Source organism: Bufo bufo, chromosome 3 (assembly GCF_905171765.1).
Source record: "Bufo bufo chromosome 3, aBufBuf1.1, whole genome shotgun sequence".
Classification (NCBI taxonomy): Eukaryota; Metazoa; Chordata; class Amphibia; order Anura; family Bufonidae; genus Bufo; species Bufo bufo.
In genome coordinates, this window is record NC_053391.1 from 118,989,041 (window position 1) to 119,016,951 (window position 27,911).

The 27,911-nt window shown below is 40.9% G+C and overlaps 1 protein-coding gene across 2 annotated transcripts in view; it reads right to left on the reverse strand.

Moving 5' to 3' along the window:
* The window catches only part of SGSM2 (small G protein signaling modulator 2), a 385,744-nt gene that overhangs the window by 94,661 nt on the left and 263,172 nt on the right, over positions 1-27,911 (reverse strand). For both annotated transcript variants that reach the window (XM_040423501.1, XM_040423503.1), the window contains exon 4: positions 4,675-4,836. In XM_040423501.1, coding sequence (XP_040279435.1) covers positions 4,675-4,836 — 162 coding nt within the window. The remainder of the gene's footprint in view (positions 1-4,674; positions 4,837-27,911) is intronic.

The window sequence follows — 27,911 nt, forward strand, 5'->3', positions numbered from 1 at the left end:
GGAAGTGTGAAAGTACCTTTAATAATACTTTTTCTAAGAAAAAATGACACTGTTAGGCTCGGCAACCTGTTTTCATACATGAAAACCCACGTTCAAATATATTGTTAACTTGCATTTTTAGTGAATGTATTAAAAGGCTCCATTTCTTGGATAATATTCTCTTGCTAAAAGAGGATTAACATTTAAATCCATAAGTGAATAATTCCTGTTAAGCCATTTACAGGAAGTTATATGGATCTGGCGGAGCTAGTATTATGAGCTCAAAATGAAAAATGGTTTTCATTGCTTGTTTCTTTTCATTGGAATCAATCTTCAATTACAAAAGCAACTTCATATGTTAGAAAAATAAATAGTAAATTAGAAAATGTAGAAGCAGGGGACAACCTGTCACAAACATGGAGTCTCAGCAGCAGGCATCATGTTATAGAGCAGGAGGAGCTGAGCAGATTGATATATAGTTTAAGTAAAACTTGTCATTTATACAGTTAAATTCCTGCACATTGTGGGCTTTGAAGTCTAGGAGACGGTCCTATCAGTGACTGACAGCTGTCTCTGACAACCTTCCCTCTATGACTGTGTATACAGAGACAGCTGTCAATCACTGATAGGACCGTCTCCTGGACTTCAAAGCCCAGAATGTGCAGGAATTTAACTGTATAAATGACAAGTTTTACTGAATAGCTTACCATGCAACTATATATCAATCTGCTCAGCTCCTTCTGCTCTATAACATTCTGCCTGCAGGTTACACTTAATTTTCATGATGATAAGTTCCATTTAGATTTAGAATTCCTGAAATTTAGATTTAGAATTCTTGAAATTTGTTTTGCATGCAATATTACTTCAGATTTTGCATAGGGCTCCCCCTTTGCATAGCAATGGAATCTGACATGGGTGACCGTGTAAGCACATCCCCTCTAACACACTGGTCCACTTGTTCAATATGAGAGTCTGCTTTTACATGACTGATTGAGGCAAAGAACTTCAATCAATGAGTAACTTTGTTCCCTAGAAGAGTTGGCCACTTTGGACAATCCTTTTTTACGAGAAGGGCCCCTTGGTGATAAATGGATCACAGGGTGCTTGCTCCACGGCTTGGACCTCCAGTGATTGACTGCATTCAACTGAAGAACCTGTCAGAAAGCGTTCAGTTCCACTGCCACACCACCAGAGAGGACATTTGGATTAAATAGTTAATAAACGCGCCCTCCAATATTGTAAAAACTAGATGGTCTCCAAGATATAGAGAGAGACAGTCTATACAGACGGTTTAGGTTTTCTAAACCAAAATTAATGTAGTGAAAAGAGATAAGCGAATCACTCAAAATTCAATTCAGGTTTGATTATATACCCTTACTCTCTGTATTACTTCCATTTTGTATATACTGTACACCCTCCCTGTCCGCCATCACCTCCACTATGTATATACTGTATATCCTCATACTCCACATCACCTCCACTTTTATATACTGTATGGATATTCATTTCATAAAGTGTATTATAAAAACTGCTGTTTTTAATAACACGAGGAAAGAAAAGAGTGGGGTGGCACCGCTGTGTGTGACGTGGGAGTGCGCGGAATACCAGGCTACCCTGTCCATGTGTGCAGCTAGTGATCGTGGTGCTGTTTTTTCTTCATGTTATTGGTCAGCACTGGTTTCAGGTCACTTTAATGTTTGTTCAGTATTTGAACTACTGCTGAAAATGGTGACAATGTGGAAAAATATGACGTGAGGAAAATTAAAACAGTTTTGTTGTGTCTTTTTATGCTTTATTCAGAAATTATGAGTCATCCTGCAAAGAGGACAGATGCTGGATAACATCCACTAATAGCAGCCATTACAAGCAGGAACCAACTGGCTTACCACAATCCCACAATGGCATATTAGTCTGCAGTACTATAATTCAGAATAACATTCCCCTTCTGCTCACCTACCGTGCTGCACGTGTACATACATGTAGCCTTAAAGGGGCTCTGTCAGCAGTTTTGCCCATGCTAGGTAGGGGGTCAGGGAGACCAGGACAAACATAGCTTTTGTAAAAAGAGCTGAGTGGTACTTCCCCTCTTTGTTATAAAATATTAGTATTTTTAGTCTTATACTGTGTCTTGTAACAGTGGCGATGGGGGTCCTCAGTAAGTCTGTAATCCAGCCCTAGTGTGGGGTGTGTGTTTCAGAGTAGAATTATGCCCCCAGGATGCCACCTGGGAGCAGCAAGGAAGGGGTAGAAGTAGCAGTAGAAGTCTCTTTTTTCAACAGTGTAATTAACCACCTCCCGTCTGCCCATAGACTAAAAACGTCCGGGAGGTGGTTCTTTATTTCTGAATGGACGTTCCTGAACGTCCATTCGGAAATTGCAGCTGCACACTAATCGTGCAGCTGCTGATCGGGTTGCCCGCTCTCAGTGACAGCAGGGCAACCCTTAGAGAAGGCAGGGACAGTGCCCAGGTGTCCCTGCCTTCTAGATCGCTGTATACACCGCTTCCTGTTCCGGCCCGGCAGTCATGTGATCGCCGGGACCGGAGAGTGCAGGAGCTGTGTGAGGTCTTTCAGAGACCTCGATCAGCCCTGCTCTGAGGCTGTGCAGCACTGTATTGCGCTGTACAGCCTCTCTGGGGGGGGGGGGGGGGGCATTTCTCCTGTAATTGGGGCTACTATGTCAGCCCTAGTTACAGGAGAAATCAAAAGTGAAAAAAAATAAAATAAGTGAAGTAAATGTCCCCCAGAGGTCTTGTATGACCTTATGGGGGACGGAAAGTGTAAAATAAAAAAATAAAAAATAAAGTGTTAAAAAAAAAATAAGGTTTCACATGTAAAAAATTACCCAAGTAAGGATTAAAAAAAAAATATTAAAAATAGAAAAAATAAAATAGACATATTTGGTATTGCCGCGTCCGTGACGGTCCGCTCTATAAATATATCACATGATCGACTCAGTCCGATAAACACCATAAAAAATTAAAAAAATAACTGTCAAAAAAAGCTATTTTTGTCACCTTACATCACAAAAAGTGCAACACCAAGTGATCAAAAAGGCGTATGTCGCAAAAAATGGTACCAATAAAACCGTCAACTCATCCCGCAAAAAATGCGCCCCTACATAAGAAAATCTCTCAAAAAATAAAAAAAACTATAACTCTCAGAACATGGAGACACTAAAACATAATTTTTTTTGTTTCAAAAATGCTATTATTGTGTAAAACTTAAATAAATAAGAAAAAGTATACATATTAGGTATCGCCACATCCGTAACGATCTGCTCTATAAAAATGTCACTTGACCGAACCCCTCAGGTGAACGCTGTAAAAATTAATAAATAAAAACTGTGCTAAAACAACCAATTTTTTGGTCACCTTGCCCCATAAAGTGTTATAATGAATGATCAAAAAATCATATGTACCCAAAAATAGTACCAATAAAACTGGCACCTTATCCCCTAGTTTCCAAAATGGGGTCACTTCTTGGGAGTTTCTACTGTAAGGGTGCATCAGGGGGGCTTCAAATGGGACATGGCATCTAAAAACCATGTGGAGTTCCTTTTGTTCTGCGCCCTGCCGTGTGCCCATACAGCAGTTTACGACCACATGAGGGGTGTTTCTGTGAACCGCAGAATCTGGGTAATAAATATTGAGTTTTGTTTGGCTGTTAACCATCGATGTGTTAAAGAAAAAAATGGATTAAAATGGAAAATCTGCCAAAAAAGTGAAATTTAAAAATTTGATCTCTATTTTCCTTTAACGCTTGTGGAACGCCTAAAGGGTTAACAAAGTTTGTAAAATCGGTTTTAAGTAACTTGAGGGGTGTAGTTTCTACAATGGGCTCATATATGGGGGTATCCACTATGTAGGCCCCACAAAGTGACTTCAGACCTGAACTGGTCCTTAAAAAGTGGGTTTTGGCAATTTTCTTAAAAATTTGAAGAATTGCTTCTAAACTTCTAAGCCTTCTAACGTCCTAAAAATATTTAATGACATTTCCAAAATTATGCCAACATAAAGTAGACATATGGGGAATGTTAAGTAATAAATATTTTATGAGGTATCACTTTCTGTTTTAAAAGCAGAGAAATTGAAATTTAGAAAATTGTACAATGTGTCATGAGAAAACTATCTCTGAATGACTTGGATAAGTAAAGGCGTTCCAAAGTTATCACCACATAAAGTGAAATATGTCAGATTTGCAAAATTAGGCCTGGTCAGGAAGGGGGCAAATGACCCAAATGGGAAGTGGTTAAAATGAAAAATGATTAAATTAAAACCACTGCTTGTCATCAGTAAGTAATTCTTCATTTCTGATCCTATGTACAATAGCAGCTAGGGCTAGTTTAGCACTAGAAACTGTTCTGGCAGGCACAGCTGGAAACTGCCGCACCACCGCCAGGCCCCATTGAGTATAATGGGGCCCTTCGGGGACCCAGCCTGTTTCCGGCACTAATGCCAAGATTCAGCAGTGTTTTTTGTCCAGCCGAATTCTGGCATTAGTGGCCAGATCCCCGATGGGCCCTATTATAGTCAATGGGCTCCTGCGGGGAAAGGTAGTATCCATCTGTGCTAGATACGATGAACTCCGGCAGGCTGTTCCTCTACAGAACGGTTTAACGCTAGTGTGAAACTAGCCTAAGCTTTTTTTCCTGATTCCTTTAATACAATGTTCAGCTCTCTACCAGTTATCTTACCTGCTGTTATCTACAATATACTGTACAATTTTATCCAGCACTTTCTCTATCAGTGCGGTCCGGACCCATATGTGCTTAAGAGCCTGTGGGGTGAGTGTGACCGTCCTGCTTGTGGTGGAGCATTGTCTTTTCAAGGAATCCTGGCCATTAGAGAAATTCTTCCTAGGAGAAGCAGATATTCAAATACGTTAATGTTTTACACTGTAGATACAATATATACATTCTTATGGCTTATTTCAATGTCATTAACCACTAACACATACCATACTTTAACGGGTTGTTCCATGAAAAATAATCTACAGTTTTCAAGCCAGCATCTGGACCTGAATACTTTTGTAATTGCATGTAATTTAAAAATCTGTATAGCGCCACCTGCTGTTTGCTCTTTTTCTAATTTCTATGTCGTGCTCATTGCGATGGAAGCACTTGCTCAGTTCCATCCTTCAAGTGCCAACAGCTGCTGCAGACAGGACAAGCCCTCTGAGAAGGAACATGTTCCCTAAGCTGCCTGCTTCAAACATATTTGGCAGAACAATTGCAGTAATGCATGAGGCGAGCTCTGGATCCATGTGAGGTACAGGGCTGGTTGTAGCTTTGTTAGAGATGGTCATGTACTAGATTTTTAATTTTTTACATCAATCATGGGATAACCCCTTCCCCCCCTTATTTTCTTTCATATCCATTATAAAAAGTTGTCCTACTAAATCCACTGTACAAAATAATCCACACTATTTTTTTTTAAATACATTTTTGCTATTCTTACGGTCATAATCTACACAATTGTCATATTTGGAGTAGGGAAGGATTTTTTTCCGCATATTTTTGGAGTGTGGTAGGAAACCAAAGTACCTGGAGGAATCTCATGTAATAATGGGAAGAAGATACAAACGTCATACTGATGATGCCCTTGGCTGAATTTGAACCCAGGAGCACAGTGATGCAGGGGGTTGAGATACAGTGCTAACCACTCAGCCACCATTAGTCCCTAAATAGCACATAATCTAGAGTAACAGTCTCCTTTCGCATCTAATCTCCTACTACAATGTGGTCACACTGAGGTATCTTGAACCCACCAAAGCAAATTATTCTGAATGCCCATGCTTTGTCTATATGCAGTTGCAAAGTATCCTCTTCTGTCATATGATATATAAGGAAGATAGCTTGAAATGATAGGGTAAAAAAAAACACAAAAAGTGATAGACCCTAGTAGGAAGTGACATGTTCTGCCAACTACAAATGTGGTTGTCTTCTGTTGGTCCTCACTGGCTCTCTGACTGAAGCCTATGATTATGTCCTAGCCACCGCCCAGGACCTAATCCCTTCATGATCCAATTGTAACTGTTTAAAATATGCCAAAATGATTCAGGGCCTGATTTAAATTATTGGTTTGGTGGCCCTCACATTTATAATCATCTCACAAGTCTAATGCCTTATTCACACATAAGTGTTTTGCTCAGTGATTTCTATCAGTGATGGTGAGCCAAATCCAGGATTGAAGCCTCCACAGACATAAGGTATAAGGGAAAGAGCTGCTCTTGTTATATTTTTAGAGCCGCACCTGGTTTTGGCTCAAAATCACTGATGGACTTTTTTGACCGAACACTGACTGTGTGAATAAGGCATAAATGAGGACAGTCAAGAACTAGAGAACCCATTTTATTTACTACTTATGCTAATTCTATTATCATTTATGGTTCACTTCCTGAAGATCACACAATACCATCTGATCGCTTCCATTATAATCTAGGAACATACCACCATTACTGTACTTGGACTAACCTGCAGGGTATATTGTAGATCTACAGCATAATTACATAATAATAGTGGCATACCATAACATTCTGATTTTGATACCATTAAGGAGACTAAAACATTTTCCTTAGACTTTTTTAGTGTCTATTATCTTTCCCATTTAAAACAGCTAATGTACCATAGTGGCTCTCAAATGATTATGATGTGACACATTCAAAACTGAAGTGAGTCAATGAATATCATAATCCTATGCTGTGTATTAACCTGTTTATGACCACACACTGTACATACAGTATATGATGTGTGGTTTTGGGCTTTAAACTTGCACCATTCTAAATGTATGGTGTGGGTTCAAAGCTCTACCACCCTCTAGAAGACAGAAGAAGTTTATAACCACTGCTTTTTTCAGTGCTCAATGAGCGCTATGCAGTGAATAGAACAAACAGCAATGCCGCCGCCTACTCTATTTGCCATAGCAGACACGTGATAGTCGGGTTCCCTGGTCCCCTGGGGATAGCAGGGCTCAGCAGACCCTGAGCAGCCAATGACTTGTGACAGAACAAGGAGCAGTTTTTCATGGGCTCCAATGGATTTCAGGGGAAGACCGCAAAATAAAAAAAAAATTATACAGACTTAATGTCCCTCAGAGGTCTTTCAAGGGGATATATTAAGTAAAAAGTGAAAAAAATATATATATTGTGGGGTTTTGCTCTGGTAGACAGGCTAGCAGAGGCAGTATAGAGGCAATCACAAAGTCTTTAAAGGGTTTCTACCACCCAAAAATTTTTTGTTAAAAAAAGCACTTTTATAGATATGCTAATGAGCCTCTAGGTGCTATGTGGGCCCGCCCCGCTCCTGTTGATTGACGTGAAACTTCTCAGTATCTCGTACCAATTCCCGCGCCTGCGCCGTGCGCTTCTGTATTCGGCGCAGGCGCAGTGAGTGAATGCCGCGCTCCTGGTGCCGGCTTCCTCATTGTAACGTAGTTGGCGCAGGCGCAGTGAGGAAGCCGGCGCCGGGAGAATACAGAAGCGCACTGCGCAGGCGCGGGAATTGGTACGAGATACTGAGAAGTTTCACGTCAATCAACAGGAGCGGGGCGGGCTGGGGGGACGCGATGGGCGGCTGAAATGGTTAGTGGACGGAGCCCTCTAGGTGCTAATGACGCCCACATAGCACCTAGAGGCTCATTAGCATATCTATAAAAGTGCTTTTTTTTTTACAAAAACGGCTGCAGGGACTAATGTTAGAAACATACTGTTATGTAGTGCTGACATTAGCGCATCGCTATATCAGTCAACTACATAACAGTATTTCTGGTGGTAGAAACCCTTTAACTTAAACAGTTCGGTGTTTATTCACACATAAAGAAAAACAAAATGACCGTTCACAGTCTTGGTGTTTGTTCACACCATGCAATGTCCATAGAACAAAACCTTCACCTGGTTAGCAGTTTTCCACCCGCAGTCCACAGCAGGCTTTAGGGGCCTGTTTCCAGACATAGCACAAATTCACAGGTCCCAAAACACAGAGACTCCCCAGCTTCTCTGTCAGATAGAGGATAAACCACACCCAGCTGAGACTGCTGGCTGGGTTTTATATAGTATACATAGAGATTTTGGCAGCACTACTGGTCCCATGATAGGAAAGGCCATTAACGGTACCTTTAAGGTAGAGGTGGTGCACGCAGATGGGGATCTTGGCTTATGGTCCCAACGTCTAGAAAATGCAAAAATCCGCAGCACTCGCCAGTGTAGTAAATCCAGTGGTGATTTATTCACAGAACAGCATGGGTTTTTGCATTTTCTGGGTTTTATATAGGCCATAAAAGACCCGGCCTGGAACGTGGGGAGAAGCCACCCACCCAGCACTTTAACTACTCCCAGTAAGAGCCGGCCCAGATCGGCTTTACAGCCATACTAACAACAAACAGTGTCAGTCAGCACTAGCTGCCGCTGACACTTAAAACTACCGGCTCTTACCTCACCGAGCCAGTAATCTCGGTGACACATACCTTCCATCAATGACGGCCCCTTGCGCCTTCCTACAATATATATACAGTATTATAAAATTCAAGTATATAATAAAGAAAACCATTGCCGTCACCATAGTCACCTTGGTATCCAAGATATACATATTGTATATCAAAACAAAACAGGGAATCCATTCTAAAACTTTATTATAGCGTACATTTGCAAATAAAAACAATACATTTAAAAATACATATTTTTTAAACATTACACATTAACGTCATTGAGGGCAGTTTTGTGTAATTATAGCACCCATGCTACCACAGAAAAAAATTATTGGTGAGGGTCTCTGGAGGTGGACCACGCCAATCTAATATTGTTGACCTATCCTAGGGATCTGCTCCTGCAAATGCATTGGAGACAGAACTGCGCGATGCTCTATTCGTTGAGCTGCTTCACACTCCCTCCCCTCTGCTCTGAGTGACAGCTGTAGTGACCTCCTGGTTGAATGCTACAGGTGTAATTCACAGCAAAGGAGAGGTCAATGGATTTAGCACTTCACAGAGCAGTTCCACCTCCAGAGCACTTGTAAAAGAAAAACCTGGCAGAATAAATCTTCATATTCACATTACTCCTGGTGTTAAAAGCTTTACACAAGGTATGTTTGTATTGCACTCCCCAGCTTCTACCTAGTGTGGGTAGGAGTTTAGCATGGTCAAAACTGTTGACAGACTTCCCTTAATAATTTGGCATACAGGCATACTGTATGTACTTTATATTTATACAACACTGTATTTGTATCAGTTAATTCACAATATTAGGCGGCAAAAAATACTGTCAGGCTACCCCATTGTAACGAAGTACGCTCTACTATGAATCACTCTGACATTTCAGAGAAATTCTCCCTGGAAATAGGGAAGACCTGTAAATCAATCCAGAATGGATGGCGGAAGCCAGAGAGGGGAAACCCAGCAGCCACTTCTTCTGACACCTTGCACTTTTTGAAACTATGTTTGAAACACCACATCATTTCACTGTAAAATACAATTCATTGTCCTGAGGGTGTCTGTCAGCGTTTCATGCTGCCTTTGATTAGGGCAGCATGAAATGTGCTGACAGGTTCCCTTTAAGTACTTAGAAGTATGCTTCCAATGAATAATATAAACTTCACAATGCTGTTAAATCCTCCTGTACACTGAAGCTGAAGCCTGCTCACCGGTCACTAGCTCTAAAAGCCTAATAGCTCACGTTATCTTTGCTATTCCTCCTCCCTTTCTCTCATGCTCAAGAGTCTTGCTTGAATCAGTGCTGATTCTGCTGTAATCACAGGACTTTATTAGCTAGCAAGTTCTATTGCCATGCTGCTGCTGCCTCACAGGATCCAGCGGACCCAGCTGGTGGAGTCCAGTGGATCCTCTCGTGCTGCAGGCCATGGCTTCCTCTTTTGTGTCCTCTGTATGTTCGCCAGCACTTAATAGGCCAGAGTGTGCACCCTAATCTTCCCCAGCTTATGACTGGCCGCCTCAGGGTAGTTAAGGCAATTTCCCGTAGTGGAGGATGTCTAAACAATAGGTATTCCAACTTGTTAGTCCTAGTGAAGGTGTACTTATTCTGTCTGTCTAGGTACTGAACTTGTGTTTATCGACACTGACCTTCTGATGCCTGTCTACCGTACTGGCCCTTAGCTGACTGCCCCAAACTTGGACTTTTTTACGGATTCACACAAACTTTACATGCCCTAACTTCAGCCTGTTTCCTGACTACGAGTATTGCCTGTTCCCTCTGTGCTATGAACCGGTGTCTCTGACCCCCGTGGGTCAGCTGCCAACTACACAGGGATTATTTCAAGAGGTAGCAGCCTGGTGGCTCTCCTGCAGCGAATGCCAGATCCCTGTATAGGGTTTAAAGGATGAAAACCAGGATAACGCCCTTAGGTCTATCCCAAAGCCAAACCAATTAGCTGTCTCAGTGGGTTCACATCCACCATTCACTGACCATTACAATATCTATGTCTTACTCCCTGTGTCTCTCTCAGCAGGGATCAATTAAAGGACTGCTATTCAAGTCTTCTCCTACTCCAGCCTTTAGTAAAATGAATATTGAAATGGAGTGTGTGTAAATAGCAAACAGCGCTTACTTTTTTGTTTTTTTAGTAAATCAGATATAAAAAAAATAAATAGCTTAAACAATTCTAAATGATAATATTAAATATTATAGATATCAATTGTTCTACATATTATCAAAAATTTGCATTTATATTCCCCCCCCCCCCATATCCCCCTAAAACAACCCCGGGGTCATCGTCGGTGGAACTCCCAACCTAGACAGCTAGTCCGGATGGGCAATGCGTTCATATATCATTGACCTATTCATCAGAGTTCTCCATTCCATAATTTCGGGGTTTCTTTTAGAGCCCCACTTGCTTACCATCAGGACTCTTGCTAATTGGAGCCCCACTATCCATCTACATTTATCTTGTTTAGATTTAATACTGTTGGGGAGTAAGCCAAATATTGATTGTTCTATGTGGTGTCAATCTTTGTGGTGTGTTGCTTCCTAATTCAGCATATACCGCATCTGTTGACAGAAATTCTGAATATATGGACAGTTCCAGAGTAGGTGGCAATAGCTTGCTGCTTCTCCATGGCATTTCAGACATCTATCATTTTTATCTCTAAACATCTTGGATAAGGATAAAGGAGTTTAGTACAGTCGATGTATGTAGTGATGAGCGAGCGTATTCAAATTGCTATATTGGTGTGCTCAGCCGGGCACTCGAGTATAATGGAAGTCAATAGGAGACAACCAGGCACCCCCTGCTCGGTAGAGAAGAGGGTGTCTGGTTCATAAAAAGAGGTTATACATTGATGGAAACCCCATCAAAATGGTTTGGAAATAGCATTAAGAGGATAGCTGGATGCGTCTTAGACTCCTATTATGTACAACATACAATAGACAACCACACAAAGGCAGTATGCCAAAAGCCAGGTATGTGGAAGCCAACAATCTATCCATGAGACAGATGACAGTCAGCATACCTTACAATGGCAGCCTTGTACACTATGAGATATTCCAAACCAGCTCTCCTCTGACTGAGAACCAGTAAACCTCAAAGTTACTTTACATCTGTTGGATGGCTTGGGTGGACCTGCACACCTAGATCAATATCATTAGGGCGACAAAAAGTTTTCCGATTGTCCTAACATAATATTCAACAACCTTTCAAATTTTTGTGCCCTCTATTGGTTTAGTTTTCTGACAAGAATATTAGACTGAGTCTTATGACAAGCTTATTAGTGTAGCCTTTTGCATGGAAAATTCACGATTAGAATATTCGCAATTAGAATATTCGTGATCTACACTAGGATGATATCTGACACTGGGAAAGCTGGGTAATAACTTGCGATCTACACTGAGTTATTACCCAGATTTTCCAGTGTCAGATATTATCACTGACTTACTACATAATTATTACATAATATTCGCTATATTGCTATATATTCGTTTTTTAGAATATTCGTTAAGCATATAAAAACTCTGTAGGTTGGCGCTAATCTTAATTCCAAGATATTCTATAAAATCAGTGGTCGAGAGCACCGTACTTTAGTTACATCATCAGGTGCTGTTCGGTTCAGAGAAAGGAGTACGGATTTCTCCCAGTTGATCTTATACCCTGACAGGGATCCATAATCGTTGATAATTTCAATCACCGAGGATAGGCCATTCCATCCTGATTTCAGAAAAATAATGATATTGTCCGCATATAAACAGATCTTGTCCCCTATCCCTTTACCTCCAAATCCTTTAATGGTCTTTGCCGCCCTGATATTGCAAGCTAAAGGTTCCATAAAGAGAGCAAATAACAGTGGGGACAGAGGGCATCCCTGCCTGGTACCACAATGTAGGTAGATTGCCTCCGAGCTTGTTCCATTGATGTTAATGCTGGCCGTAGGGCGATGGTAGAGCATATGAGCCCATTTAAAAAAAATTGATCTCTAATTTCATCCTCTCCATTACCCACCAAAGGAAGGGCCACTCCACCCTGTCAAAAGCTTTCGCCGCATCCAGTGACAGGATGAAGCGGTCCTCCCCCTCCCCATACTGAATATTAGCAAATACTCTGCGGATATTAGATCTTGACTGTCGTCTAGGGATGAAGCCTGTCTGGTCAGGATGGACCAATTTATGTATCACCTTTTTAAGTCTTGGCCAAAAGTTTTGCAAGAATTTTATAGTCAGTGTTTAATAATAAAATTGGGCAGTAGGAGCCAACCTCCATACCGTCCTTATCTTTTTTTTTAAATGAGAGTGATCAAGGCTTCCATAAACGACAAGGGAAGGCTGCCTGAATTCCAAGAGGCATTTAGTACCCGTAGCAAGACTAGTAGAATCTTATCCCCGTAACATCTGTAAATCTCAAATGGCAGTCCATCTCTGCCGAGAGCAGAATTCCCCTTAATGCTCTTTAATGCCTCCTGTAGTTCAGTAAGAGAAATAGGGTTATTTAATATAGTCCTATCCCGTTTAGAAAGCTTTGGGGACACAATACCGTCTAAATAGGGTCCTATTCTATCCTCCTTCTCATTCAGTTCTGACTGGTACAAAGCTGAGAAATGTTTGGAGAATTCAAGTTGAATGATATCTTGATTATAGGTTATATTCCTATTTCTTAATCTAAGGCATCTGATTTTATTGTGCCCCCGTAGATTTGATATCATAGATGATAGTAATCTACCAGGATTTCCTGTTTCACAAAATACTTTTTGCCCAGAGAAGAAGATTTTATGTTGGGCTTTCTGAAATACCGTAGATGGTGTTGTAATTTTTCCCAGGCTTCAGTTAGCCATTGTTGCCTATCCACGCCATTATTTTTATGAATTTCTGCCTCTAGTCTCCAGAGATTTCTCAGTTTTACAAAAGGACGCTTTCTTTTCCTTATTTTTTTGCCCAATATAGCCCTTGCAAGAATGCTTTAAAAGCATCCCAAACAAAGTGAATATGGGCAGAGCCAATATTCCGCTCCCAAAAGTCTGAGATTTCTCTTCCAATACTCTCCTGATCACCTATTACTTGAATCCAATAAGGATTGAGTCTAAACACTCTAGGTAAGTTCCTAGGACCAGGCGTTTCGATTGAGAGCAATACTGGTGAATGATCAGAAATCCCATGCGCTTCATAGGTCATCTTTTTAATCATGTCTAAAAAATCTATGTTAGCTAAAGCTAGATCTCTTGGGGACACAGCCTTATATGATTTACTATAGCAGGAGTAGGCAGATTTGTCTCCATATAAGCAACGCCAGATGTCAAATAAGGACATCTCCTGGCAAATCCGATACAGGATGGAGGTGGTTCCAGTTATTACATTAACTTGGGGAGAGGAGGACACTCTCCCACACTGTCTTTTTCCTTATTTAGAACACAATTGAAATCTCCCATAACCAAGACAGGGCATTTATCTCTATGACTAATATATTCGGCTAGTTTAATAAGAACATATGAAGAGAATGGAGGGGGGATAAATATAAAGGCTAGAATACATTTCACTTGATTCCAGCGGCAGTATAAGAAAATAAACCTACCTTCCAGATCTATAAGCTAGTCTAGGGGTTCATACTCAACGTTTCTATGGATGTAAACACTGACCCCTCGTGAAAAGGCCGAACGGCAAGAATGGTATTAATGCTGAGCCCATTCTTTCCTATGGAAAACAATTTTTTCGGGAGTAAGGTATGTTTCGAGCAACCCTACTATAGCGGGGAGATGTTTCGCCACTAAGCCATAGATTACTCTTTTTTTTTATCTTGTCCGCCATACCCCGCATATTCCATGTAATAACTATGTGACATGTGAAATAAGTATTGGAGGAACCCGATTTGTCATAGATTTTATAGCTATCCGGTTAAGTCCACTGACGATGACGCACCCCCCACCCCCATCCCCCTTCTTGGTTCACGGGAGAAAACACTCCTCGTAAACCTCTTACATAACACCAAGCCCCCCCCCCCCCACACACACACACTCTCCATGCCCGGGCATGATTAATTAAAGTAAGAACTTTGTCTCAAGTACGTCAGCCCCAACTCCAATGCCCCTGGAGTCTATCCACCCCAGCGCCTCCGCTGGATTAGAGAAAAACAATGCTGAATCTTTGTATATGATCCTCAGTTTAGCTGGGTATAACATGGCATATTTGATAGTAGCTCGTGTTAGCCATTTTTTTTATATCCCTGTACACTTTTCGTTTCTTTTGTGTAGCTTTGGAGAAATCTGGATAGATTTCAATCCTGTTACCATTATGTAATATTTCTACAATTTCTCTCTTGCGTCTCATCACTAGATCTCTGTCTTTTGTACAGAGCATTTTCGCCAACAAAGCCCGAGGGGGACCGCCAGCTAGATTTTTTGTTTTACCAGGGATCCTATGGGCGCGTTCCACTGTAAAAAGCGGAGAGAGATGTTCTATGCCTAGCGAGTCTGTTAGCCATTTCTGGATAAAACCTCCATCTTTATCTTCTACCCCTTCTGGATAACCTATGAATCTGAGATTTCCTCTTCTAGATCTGTCTTCCAGATCTATGAGTTTATCCCTTATCATTTTGTGCTCCGTCTCCATCTCCACTACCTTCTTTTTCATTTTACTCAATTCTGTTTTTGTCTCAGCAATATCAGATTCGGTATCTTTAACTCGGGACCATATTTTGGACATATCATCTTTTATTAGGGATATATCGGACTGCAGAGCGGCTACCGTAACAGTTAAGGAGCCTAAGGCTTGATTGGTGGATTTTATAGCCTTCAGTATGTCTTCTAGTTTCCTATCTATTATTTCCATGTGACTATTGGACCTTCATTAATACTGGGTTCCCCTACCCCTGTGTCCTCCCTGCCCTCTGTCTGGGCTAGAGCCTTCTGCATCCCTTTAGTCTTGGCAAGGGGGGATTTAAGGTATTTCTCCAGTTTGGTTTGAGGGCTGTCCGCCCTATTCCCTTTTGGTGACGCAGTCCCACCCGAACTTCTACTGTATGATTTGGGTGGCATATTGCCCAAATGTACCCGTTTCCAACTGCTCGTTTCCGTTTACACCCAGACTTAAATACAATTTTAAAATATAGACCTGACAAAGTCATAAAATGCAAAGCATAAGGTAAGTATAAATGGTTCTAAGCAAGTTAAATACTAGAAGAGACAAACAATATACGGTTAACAGTATTAAAAAAATCTCAACAGTATCCGTGGTGTGTACTGTCCTTAAAGGGATTCTGTCATCAGAAATGAGCCCTGTAATCTAAACATATGGCGATGTCCCTTGTAAAACACTGAATCCTAAAGTGAGTTTATCAAATGCCCCTGTGGCTCTATATTCATAAAAAAGCGGTTTATATCACCTGTCAATCACTTAAAAATGTGTCCAAGGGGACGTCTCATGGTGAAAGGTGCCCGGCCGTTTAGGTGCCCAGCGCCGCCTTCTGAGCTGAAATCCCTTTCATTCGATCCGCCTACCTCAGGTGACTAACCTTCCTTGTGCCCAGCCGTGCCCAGCCACGCCCACCTGTGAAGGAGCCCAGCACCGCCTATGTCTCCTCCTTTCATCAACGATAGATAGCCGTAGTCTCGCGATGCGCGAGCTCGCGCATGCACAGTTCTTTCCCTGAGGCTGATGCCAGCACAGGGAAGGAACACTATACCGGCACTAAACGGCCGGGCACCTTTCACCATGAGACGTCCCCTTGGACACATTTTTAAGTGATTGACAGGTGATATAAACCTCTTTTTTATGAATATAGAGCCACAGGGGCATTTGATAAGCTCACTTTAGGATTCAGTGTTTTACAAGGGACATCGCCATATGTTTAGCTTATAGGGCTCATTTCTGATGACAGAATCCCTTTAAATAGAACCCTGTTCAACCAAGGGTATCATTCTTCACAGTTCCTCGAGGGCAAAACCAGTAAACAGATTGCAAATTAATGTAACCGATTGAGCGTTGTTAGATATAGAAAGTTAGTTTTCTAACCAAAGCAGGTTTCCTCCATACAGGGTCAACCTGCCCAAATACCCAAGCAAACTGGCAAGAGCAGTCACATTCACAGCGTGGTCCGACCAACGCCGAGGGAGGACAGTGACCGTAATTACGCAGTACCAATCTGCTGGACAACAAATTTGTATGTTAGCGATAATGGCACATAATGATCAGACTGGATCACAAGCCCTTTTCCAATGAGATAATGAATAGTTAACACTCAATGAGATTGTATCTTCTCAGCCTCAAAGATATACAAGCATTAAAGGGCGCCACAGTGTCCTCAATAAAGGGTCAAGCCACCTTCGGCAGGACAATTGGAACACAACAGTCAATCAACCGGGCCAGAACTCTCCCAGCTCCTCAGGCCCGGCGGTGGCTCTCTGCCCACAAATCAGTATAAGTCTCCAAAAACAGTGTATATATGGCATTAAACAAGGGGTGAGTAACTGGGAACTGCCAGTCTTCTTTTTCCACCATTGCACAACATACTGCGCCTCAGTACAGTTAGTATGATTAATTCAGTTAATACTGATAGTTCATGCAGCTCAATTGAGAAGGGCCTGAACCACACAACCAAAGAGAAAGGAGGACTTGAGTTCTCGCCAGGCCCCAGTCAATACGATACAGGGTCATACACTCAGATCGCTGCGTCCACCTCCAGCCCCCGACATGACCGTCAAAGATGTATTACTGGGCCAGCTGGCCAAGCGGACCCACAGGATACAAAAAACACAGGCTCACACTATAACAGATAGTCACAAACGGTGCGGTATACTCATCCGGATGAGAAAATGTTTAGCGGTTATGCTCTTAATCTCGAGGAATCTTGCGTGGTCAACCCAAATTTTGAGCATTCCTCCACACTCCCGAGGCAGATAGTCATGCAATCAAGGTGAGTGTACGAGTGGGGTCACTCCGGTGTCGAGGCCTCCGTTTCGAGCAAGATATCCACTGCCAAACCTCCACAAGGCTCCAGAATTTCCCGCTCACCGCATCCGCTTGGGCTCTCTTTCTATCAGATGGTAAATCAGACAGGCGGCAAGCGGTAGTCCGAAGGTACGGTCCTGGTCCCACATATCTTACTCAGCAGGCAGGTACAGAGGTGGCCAGCCTCAAGGGACCAGTGCTCAAACGCAAGAAGGTGGGGGAGGGGGGGGGGGCGGGCACGTGGCACGCCTGCGTCCTATGTCATGCCGCTACGTCCAAGACAGAAGCTATTCCAGCGCTTACTTTTTAATTCAGGATTGGAAAAGTGAATTTACATACTGAGGTGCATATAGTAAGACATTCTGAGGTGGATCACTGGAGGTACACTTTAATCTCTCAATTGATGTAATGCTGCTATATAGTACACTGAATATTCACTGACTTCGTTATCATACTTCTTCCAGTAATCAGGGCTGAGACGCTGTGCATGAGTAAATAAAAATATCTGCATTATTCTGCAATCTTGGCTTTTTTCATGTTATACCACTAACCTGTACCCATTTAAAAAGCACAGTTCTGTCTCATTAATATTAAGGACCTAATGTAGTTATTTCAATGACTAATACATTTCCTGTAACAAATATATTAAGGAGGACTTTATCTTTTCACCGGCCAAGCTCATTATTTTGCATGGTTTCACCGAATTTCAATAAATGTACTAAAGTCTTAATAGAACTGCAAATATGGATTCATAACCATTACTTATTTCCGCACAGTGACCGCTACATCCAGCCTCCATCAAGATTGATTTCTAAACTAATAAGGCATTACTTTCACACTACACATTCATTTATTTCAATATCCTCTCACATTAGACGGGAAAGTATATTAACAATGTCTAGCCACATTTGGAAAGTTAGCATTAATCATCTTTTGTTATAAACCATATTCCACTGGCTCAAACTTTATTTGTATAGATACATCATGTCAGTGGTTAATGAAAGAGATCAATTAGAATTTTGGAGTGTCTGGCGATAATTTAATTTAGTTTAAAAGTTGAAGTGAAACATTAAAAGTTCAGTAGAAAATAAAATTAAGGACAGACACACTTAAAGCGAACCTGTCGTGTTTAATATGCAGTAGTGTCAGCAGCATGAAATAGAGCAGGAGGAGCTGAGCACATAATTATATATGGCTTTCTGAGGACAATTTCAGTATATCTATTCATTTATTTAGCGATTTCCTACTCCTTCTGGTTATATTAGTCCAGAGTGTGGACCTAGTCAGTGATTCAGTTACGTCTATATGGACAGTTACACAGGGAAAGCTGTTAGGGGTCATCCAGGGAAAGATAAATGATCACTTATCCTCAGGACATGTCATTATTATCACATCAGCGCGGGTCTGAGTGCTGGAAACCCTGTCGATCAGCTGTTTCAGGGAGCTGCTATGTTCACCGAAGCTCTGGTGAGCGCAGCCAGCTCCTAACAGCTCTCCAAGCACAGCGCCATACATTGCATAGTGGCTATGCTTGGTATTGCAGCTCAGCCCTATTGACTTCGGAGGAGCTGCAACTAGGCCATGTGACCAATGTACATGGCCATGGGGTCCCAGGAAAAGTCCTGGTTGTTCCATTTAGGAATTATGGAAGCTAATGTGCTCTTGGGACCTTTCAATGCAGCAGAAATTTTTTGGATCCTTCTCCAGATCTGTGCCTCCACACAATCCTGTCTCTGAGCCCTACAGCCAGTTCTTTCCTCCTCATAGCTTACCTTTTGCTCTACATTGTCAGCTGTGAGACTTTATATAGACAGGGGTGTACCTTTTCAAATCATGTCCAATCAACTGAATTTACAACATGTGGACTCCAATAAAGATGTAGAAACATCTCAAAGAGGATCAAGAGAAATGAGAGGTCTCCAGAGCTAAATTATAAGTGGCAACATTTTATTTTTCCTTTTTCATAAATTAACACAAAAATCTAAAATTCTGTTTTGCTTCACCATTATGGCGTATTGAGTGCAGATTAATGGGGGAAAATTAAATTTTATTTTAGCACAAGGCCGCAACAAAAATAACAAATAACAAAATATGAAAAAAAATGAAGGGGTCTGGAGACTTTCTGAATGCATTGTAGGCCCTCTAAATAATAGTAATGGAAAGATGGCCACTGGGGGATCAAGAAAAAACAGAGCTACTAAATGGTGCTGCCTTGGCTGAATGTTGATATGATAAGGATCTAGGTCTAGATAGATTAGACACAAGAGTTCTTCAAGAACTCAGTTCAGTTATTGCTGTTCACAATTTTTAGAGATTTCAAGAAAGTTTTTAGGTCTTTGTCAACTATATTGTGGGAAAAATGTTTGAGGGGCTCTTGAGGGACTATATGCAGGAGTATGTGATAATGTGACCAAAAATAACATTAAGTTATGGTAAATAACATTAAGTGATAACAAGCATGGATTCACCAAGGACAGAAAAATAACCTGATTTGGAGGTGAGTAGAAGCCTGGACAGAGGAGCCGCTGTGGATGTCGTGTTCTTGGACTTTGGAGAGGCATTTGATACTGTCCCTCATAGGAATTTAATAGGTAAAGGGAGGTCTATGTCCATAAACTACAAGCTGACTTGAACTTTCTAAGTGTTTGAGCATCTGCATGGCAAATCAGGTTTAATGTGGATAAATGTAAAGTTATGCATCTGGGTAAAAATAATTTACATGCATCATATGTCCTGGGTGGAGTGGAACTAGGAGCAAAGGATTTAGGTGTACTTGTAGATCCTAGACTAAATAACAGCATGCAGTGCCAATCAGCTACTTCTAAGGCCAGCAGAATATTGTCATGTATCAAAAGCAACATGGACTCACAGGACAGGGACATAATATTACCACTTTATAAAGCTTTGGTGCGGCCTCATCTGGAATATGCAGTTGAATTCTGGGCACTAATCCATAGAAAGGATGCCCTGGAGCTGGAAAAAGTACAAAAAAGAGCAACTAATCTGAAGAGGAATAAAGGGTCTTAGCTATCAGGACATTTACTTAGTCTTAAGAAGAGGCATCTAAAGGGGCCCATGATTAACTTGTATAAATATATAAATAGCGCGTATCAAAAATATGGTATACAATCCCCTCAAAAGACAAGGGGCACTGCCTCTATTTCACTGTGAATTTGTGAAATAGTCACCTCTGGATGTGGTCACAGCAGTAACAGGGTAAGGCTTCAAAATGTGCAGACTTCTTGCTTCCTACCTCTCTACCCTTCATCCACTTCCCCTCCCATTCCTTGGTTGAACTTGATGGACATATCATTTTTTTCAACTGTACTAATTTTGTACATTTTGCTGCCAGTTGGCAGTTGGATTCAACTCAACCATATTTTACAGCTGGAACATCACAAATCAATTGACGAGCCCATGATAGCTGCCAGTTCACATGGCAGGGATATAGGCAACTGTTTGTTATGAAGCTTTAGAGTAACCCTCCTTAATATGTGGATGCTTTTAGAATTAAAATAGAAGAAGGAAAAAAACTGACTGATACCAATTTTATGGCAGTCTGCAGTACATTTGACAAATCCCCTACTGTGAGGAAATATTATAGGGAACATCAGAGCTGCAGACACAAAATTACTCACGGATGAGTCCCTGTGCACACATTTCTGGCTTTCAGTCCACATCAATTAAGTAACTGAGCTTTTTCAGTATACACTGGAGGAAAATGTGGTTTCAAGTTACTCATCCTTTTTTTCCAGATGGGAGAGATTTTAATATTTTATAACAATAGAAAATGCACAGAATGTTTATATAAACCATAGAAGCAGCCATTGCCATACTTAATGAGGCCTTTAAAAAGGTACACATACATAACAAAACTGGTAACATAGCAATAGTTTACATTAAATATATATGTTTCTTATATTGGAATGTCTGGTACACAACTACGAAACCAGCATGGAGTACACAACCATCAGTTGCCCGCTTTCAAGATTGGCTAACGTGTCAACATGGAGCACATGCAGAACGAGATAGAGCTGTATTGTAATCCACGAGAGGGACACTAAACAAGTCTGCACCGTGATCTAACAGAAGGGGAACTGGTAAGATCAAGAAATTAATTTCATAAAAGTTGCAGCAGCACCACATGCACAGAACAAATCTGAAAGGCTTCATTATCTTGGCCTACATTTTCCATACATGATGTATGAAAAGAACACAAGAAACTTCTAATGCTCCCTTTATTTTATTTGGCCAGATGATAGTAAAAATTTTTAATTTGGCATCAATTCCAACATATTCCATCACAACTTGAGTTTGTTACAATACCCTGTATAGATGTAAATGCTGCTACGGCATTTAGAGTATTTTTACCAATTTTACCATCAAAATCAATGATTCTCTCAGCTGCATGCAAATGACAGTCAATAATTACGAGTTTTATCATTTATCTTCATTTGCTCTACCACTATAATTGTCTGATTAAGATGACTACATGTAACACAGTACAGGGTGGAGCTCTTGTCTACTTTCCTAATGTCATTTTTAGAGATGAGCAAATCAATAAAAAAATTGGTATTAGACCCCAATTTTTCAAAAAGTTCAAGTTCAGAGGAATTTTTTTTTATTTGCCCTTCGAGAATCGACAGAGACAGAGGCAGAGTGAGAGGCAATCCGACTCTTGCAATTGGGGTTGAATTTATTTTTACCAAAGTCAAATTGGACAAGCAATTTCACCTCAAAACAAATTTCAAGAAATTATCTCATCCCTTTCCACTTTGGGTATAGTATGAAAGTGCACATGTTGCACAATGCCGGGTGTGCTTTCACATTTCTGTGAGACCAGGTAACTACAGATAATGAAGAGGAAACTGGAAGGTGGACAACAGCATGTCATGTTGATCAGGTCTAACATGCTAATAATTTGCAAAGCACTTCGTTGTTGCCTTACTGAAGAACCATAAACCCCAAACCACCAGCTTTGGAATTTAAACAGAAATTTAAGTAGACCATACACATGAGAGAAAAGTCGGCCAAATATTGATGGGATTGGCTGTCGATCTCATGTGTATGGGGGCCCGTCCTGAGAGAACATGAAAAGGGAAAGAGGGATCAAGGCATATTGGACTTCAATATACCAAATAAATAACCTTGCAAATATGTCTGCCAAAATAAAATGATTTACATTATAATATTCAGACTTGAGAGTCGAGCCGAACATACATATCTGTTGTGGCGTTGGCTTTACAACCATCACTGATCAGATGCAGTCAGAGGCAGAATAATAATGACATTCAGTGGCTGATATCTTCTCTGATTATAGTTGTTCACTTTTCACAACTTCTCCGCCAAGCCCAGAACATCATGGTGACTTCTCCCAGTTAAAATTCAACTCTGGAGTGTTTGTAGCACAGGCAATTTTGGTTCCTTATTTTTGAAAAGTATACCAACGTCGACAGCAGAATGTAAACCCCCCATCCGGCTGCAACTCAATACAGCATCAGCCCCAATATAAAGTACTGCCAAAAAAATAATATCATAAATATGGAGCCGACAACACGAAAAAAATAACACAAATTGTCTGAAAATGGAAATGTGTTTATTTAATTTAAATAATATATAAAAAACACCCATACTGCCCCCACTGAGCACTGGGCCCTCAGCACCTACAGCAAAATAAATCACTACTGGACTACTGGTAATGGCTCCATCAGATTTCCATTGGGTTTTCTTGTTTCATTTTTTAACAGTAAATATAGCGTTATAGTCTACTCTACTCTGTGATACATTTAGTGTTAAAGTACATATACCTATGTATGTTTTAAGTTCCTGTGGTCCATGCTTCTATATTTTGTCTAGATTTTGCATATAACAAGAACAGATCTTGGAAGACCTTGTCATTATTTAGGGCCCTCACAATTCATCTGGTTGTCCACCACATTTCCAAGAAAAGAAATGGAAAGTGAATAATAAATAGTGTCACTCACAAATCATTTCTAGCAATAACTTTAATTATGTCCCGCAGAGTTTATAATAAATCTTGAAGCTTTATTAATGTCACTGTTTTGAACATTTATGGAATCCCACTGAACTTAGCAGCAGGAGTCACATAGGGACATGTTAATCCTACGAGCGTCATCTGCTGGGATTGCGGTTCCATCTCCATAGGGTGCCAGATGTCTCTTTGATGAATATACTCTTTACTTTTAACTTAAGTCACACTGATAAATCTTGTCGGCAGTACTATCAGGTGTAATTTACTAATGTAAAGGTACCACCATACTGTGAAAGAAATGCATTTTTTTGTACTTTGATAAAATTTATTGTGCCTTATTTTTCTCAATATTTTTCAAAGAATTTCCAGGAAGTACTTCAGTCTTCTCACTATATCTGGAGACACAGATCTAATACGTCACCCTACTATGCAAAACTAGCATTTTTAAGAGACCCCTAAACAGTGAGCAAACCAAGAGGGGCGAGTCTTATATTTGTTGGAAGGAATAGCAATTATGCCCCGCTCATACGACCTTGTCCCTTCTGCGGTCCGCAAAATATGGATGTGGTCTATGTACTTTCTGCATCAGTATATTCATTCTGCAAATGTCTACAAAATGTGGAACGTGGACCATTGCAGTCAACAGATCCGCAAAAAATACAAATGCAACACTGACCACTTCCATATTTTGCACACAACTGATATGGTCGCATGCAAGGGGCCTTATTGTGAAGATTCATAAGCATCCCAATAAAGGTACTTTCCATATTATATGGGAATGTAATGAAAACCTCCCAATACCAGGACAGCTATAGAAATATATATTTTCCTTCATTGTCACAGTTCAGGATTGTCACCAGCTGATGCACTGCGGACAGGACAAAGCAGTGGTCTCAAACAGAGTGTGCAAGCAAGTCATTAGCCCATTAATTTAAAAGTAAACTTCAATCAGAAAGAGGTATTTTTTAAACTTAGTATTCATAGAAAACACATTTTATTTTTAGAATTGTTGGCTGTTTTTACTTTTTCATTTCAGCAGTACAATGCTATTGAAGATTAAATACAAAATATTGTTCTCGTAGTAGTCAGCACAAATGATAAAACCTCCTATTTAGATAGGTAATCCATTGTCAGTTGACTGCTGCTGTGGTGGAAAAATGTCATCTGAAGGGTAATCCTCATGATAATAGAAGGTGTAGAATTAGGGTTACAGTATCACAGCTCTATTATTCTCTTGATGGGCTTAGATAAAGATGTCCAAAGAAGGTCACTGCTATTATAGTGTAATCTGTGATACTCTCATTGAGATACTATAAAGGGAAAGGGGGGCTCTCCATAGCTGCAGTGATGGTCTTGGAGTTAAAAGGAATCTGTCACCAGGTACCTGTAGCTAAAACCAGCCATCTCCTGGGTGCAACGAAGGCATTGCTGTTGCATCTTGCTGCACCCAAGGGTCCGCTCACTTGGCTTGAGCTCCACCTCCCCATCCCCAACCGCAGTGTAGCCGTACTCATGCCTGGCCATGAAGTCTCGGGCTGTACATGGCTGGAGATTGCCAGGCACTAATGTATACATAGCAACTGGAGGATATAGAATTGGTTAGCCTCAAAGAAATGGCACAAAATCATAATGGTATTTGACCACATGACAAATATAATATCATACTATGAATGAGATAGAAACCACTGACCTCAAACAATATTTATCACACACTGCCAAAGATCTCATCAGGAAAAATGTCAACAGGCCTAGCAAAAGATGTCACATAATCCGCTCACATCACCGAAAATCCTTATCTAAACATACTGATGCTTTTCTGCTGATTTCTTAAAGGGGTTTTCCAAGATTAGTACGGTGTTTAACAGATATGCTCCTGTAGTTCCTTACCTCATTTACATCTTCATAAGGCTTTTTCATTCAATTTGGACTCTGACCTATTTTCACCATGCGAACAAATCATTCTGATTTGTATCCCTTCCTGTATGTAGCACTTCCTGTTGCTGTACCCAACCAAACCCATGATGCACTTCTCCTTCCTCTATCACTGCTTCAGCACCGCCTTTAACCACACCCAGCTACATTATAGCTCCTCCTACCCAGCTAGTTACATAGACACTCCCCTATCACTGACACACCCGTGAACATAACATCACAGGAAATAAGAAAGAGCTGCATGCACATGGTCATGGGACCACAGCCGAGAATGGAAGATAAGAGCAATAAAGGTAAAAGAAATACATTACAAAATTACAGCTACCTTTGTGAATGATTATTGTAAAGGAGGCTGATGCAACACAGAAAATCACTGTAATATATATGCCAGGGAGCATAAATGTAAAGTTAAATGATAATATTCTCGCTTCCTGTAGCCACCACTAGAGGGAGCTTAGGAGCATACTGTATACAGTTTACACATTCAGTGCAATAATAATATGACAATAAGAATATGCAGTCAGACTAGGGTCGCAGCTGCAGTGGCGGCTCCATTGTAGATTCTGGCATAAAATAAATACAGGTACGGTTGCTGTAGCAGTGTTTTGTCCAGCAGAATGCTAGAATCTATACGGGAAACCGATTATAGTCAATGGGCACCACTGGGCACTGGTGGAATCCAGCATATGCCAGACCCGGGAATTCCATTTTTCTGTTCCTATACCAGAACAGAATTTCACTGCAGATGTGAATCAAGTGAAAAGGTGTTAAAAGGCATACATTCACTAAGATATTCCTTTTTGTAAGGGGACAGCAATGCTATGAACAATATATAAAATGTTTAGCCTATATTTAGGTTCACTAACTTTACATAAAAATGTGGTTCTCAATGTCCTGTATGATCTAATGCTAAAATAAATGTGTCCACAGGGAATTATAAAACATCATGTATCATGTGTGGAATTCTTTTCTGACCTTCACTGACAGCTGCAAGGTCACTTTTGCTGGTTATCTGATGCCACAGGGACATCTTAAAGCATTATATGCCTCAGAATACTGCTTGTGAGGCCAATGAAAAAAAATAAAAAATTCTATTTAGCAGTGATTGTGAGACAGAAAAGTTGAGAAACCTGAACCATAAAGCCCAGAAGATCACCTACATGAGACCGCACAGTGAATGTCCACCTGTTATGACTACGCCGTTTTAAGATTCAAGAAAGAATTGTTGGAATGGAATTAAAACTTTCTATTAGCGCGAAAGGAAAAACTGTAGAATTGAAAGGCGGCTCCAGTTCCCTGTTGGGCACCTCTAGCCTGGTAACAAGGTGAGATACGGTTCAGCATGGAGGCATACAGGTCCCATATGGTATCCTGCGGCACATTTGCCCACAGATGTTGCAGCTGGGCTCCCAAACAGAATCTGGATTCATTGATAAAGATGATATGGTTCCAGTCCATAACAGTCCAGCTTTCTTCTTCATGACACCACCGCAAACAAAGGTGACAATGACTGGCTGTCAATAGCAGGACATGTAATGGGAACCATGACACCGAAATTACTTCTGCTAAGAGCCTGGAAATAGTCTGGGCAGAGTCAGGGGTGTGTAATGAAGGCACCTGTGTCTGGTTAGTGGACAACTGTGTGAGTTGCTCGTGCTTGTTGGTGGATCAAACGATCCTCTGTAGTGGTGGTCTGTCTGGAATGTCCAAAGCCTGTTCACCACGTGTTTGTGCCCTCACGTAACTACTGCTCCCAACACCTCCTAAAAACTAGGTCAGAACAGCCTGGATGGCAGGCAATTTGTCAAAATAAGTCATCCTGCTTTTATAGCTTAAATATACAGCTGCTACCCTGCTGCAATGGCCTGGATTGGCAATAACGCCAATCCAGGCCAGTTAACCGTTTACATGCAAATAAAATCTGTGTCGGTTTCCTACATTGACATGCAGTGTGCATTTGAAACCAGCAGCATGTCAATTTATGCTGTGGGTTTCCACCATTGATTTCATCCTTTGTAATGCATACGGTGAAATTAAAACTCATGCAGATTTTTGCTCTCTTTATGTTCTGTGGGGACGTAACCGTATTATGCTAAGGTAGGAAAATGAAAACAAAAATAAAAAATACATAGAAATTTGGTCTCGCTCTAATTGTATTGACCCACAAAATAAAAGTAACATGCTACCGTATTTAGAATCGCCGCAAAATTTAAAATGTGAAAACTAAGGTCGAATTGTTGGTTTTTCCCATCTAATTATACACTGCTCAAAAAAATAAAGGGAACACTTAAACAACACAATGTAACTCCAAGTCAATCACACTTCTGTGAAATCAAACTGTCCACTTAGGAAGCAACACTGAGTGACAATCAATTTCACATGCTGTTGTGCAAATGGGATAGACAACAGTTGGAAGTTATAGGCAATTAGCAAGACACCCACAATAAAGGAGTGGTTCTGCAGGTGGTAACCACAGACCACTTCTCAGTTCCTATGCTTCCTGGCTGATGTTTTGGTCACTTTTGAATGCTGGCGGTGCTTTCACTCTAGTGGTAGTATGAGACGGAGTCTACAACCCACACAAGTGGCTCAGATAGTGCAGCTTATCCAGGATGGCACATCAATGCGAGCTGTGGCAA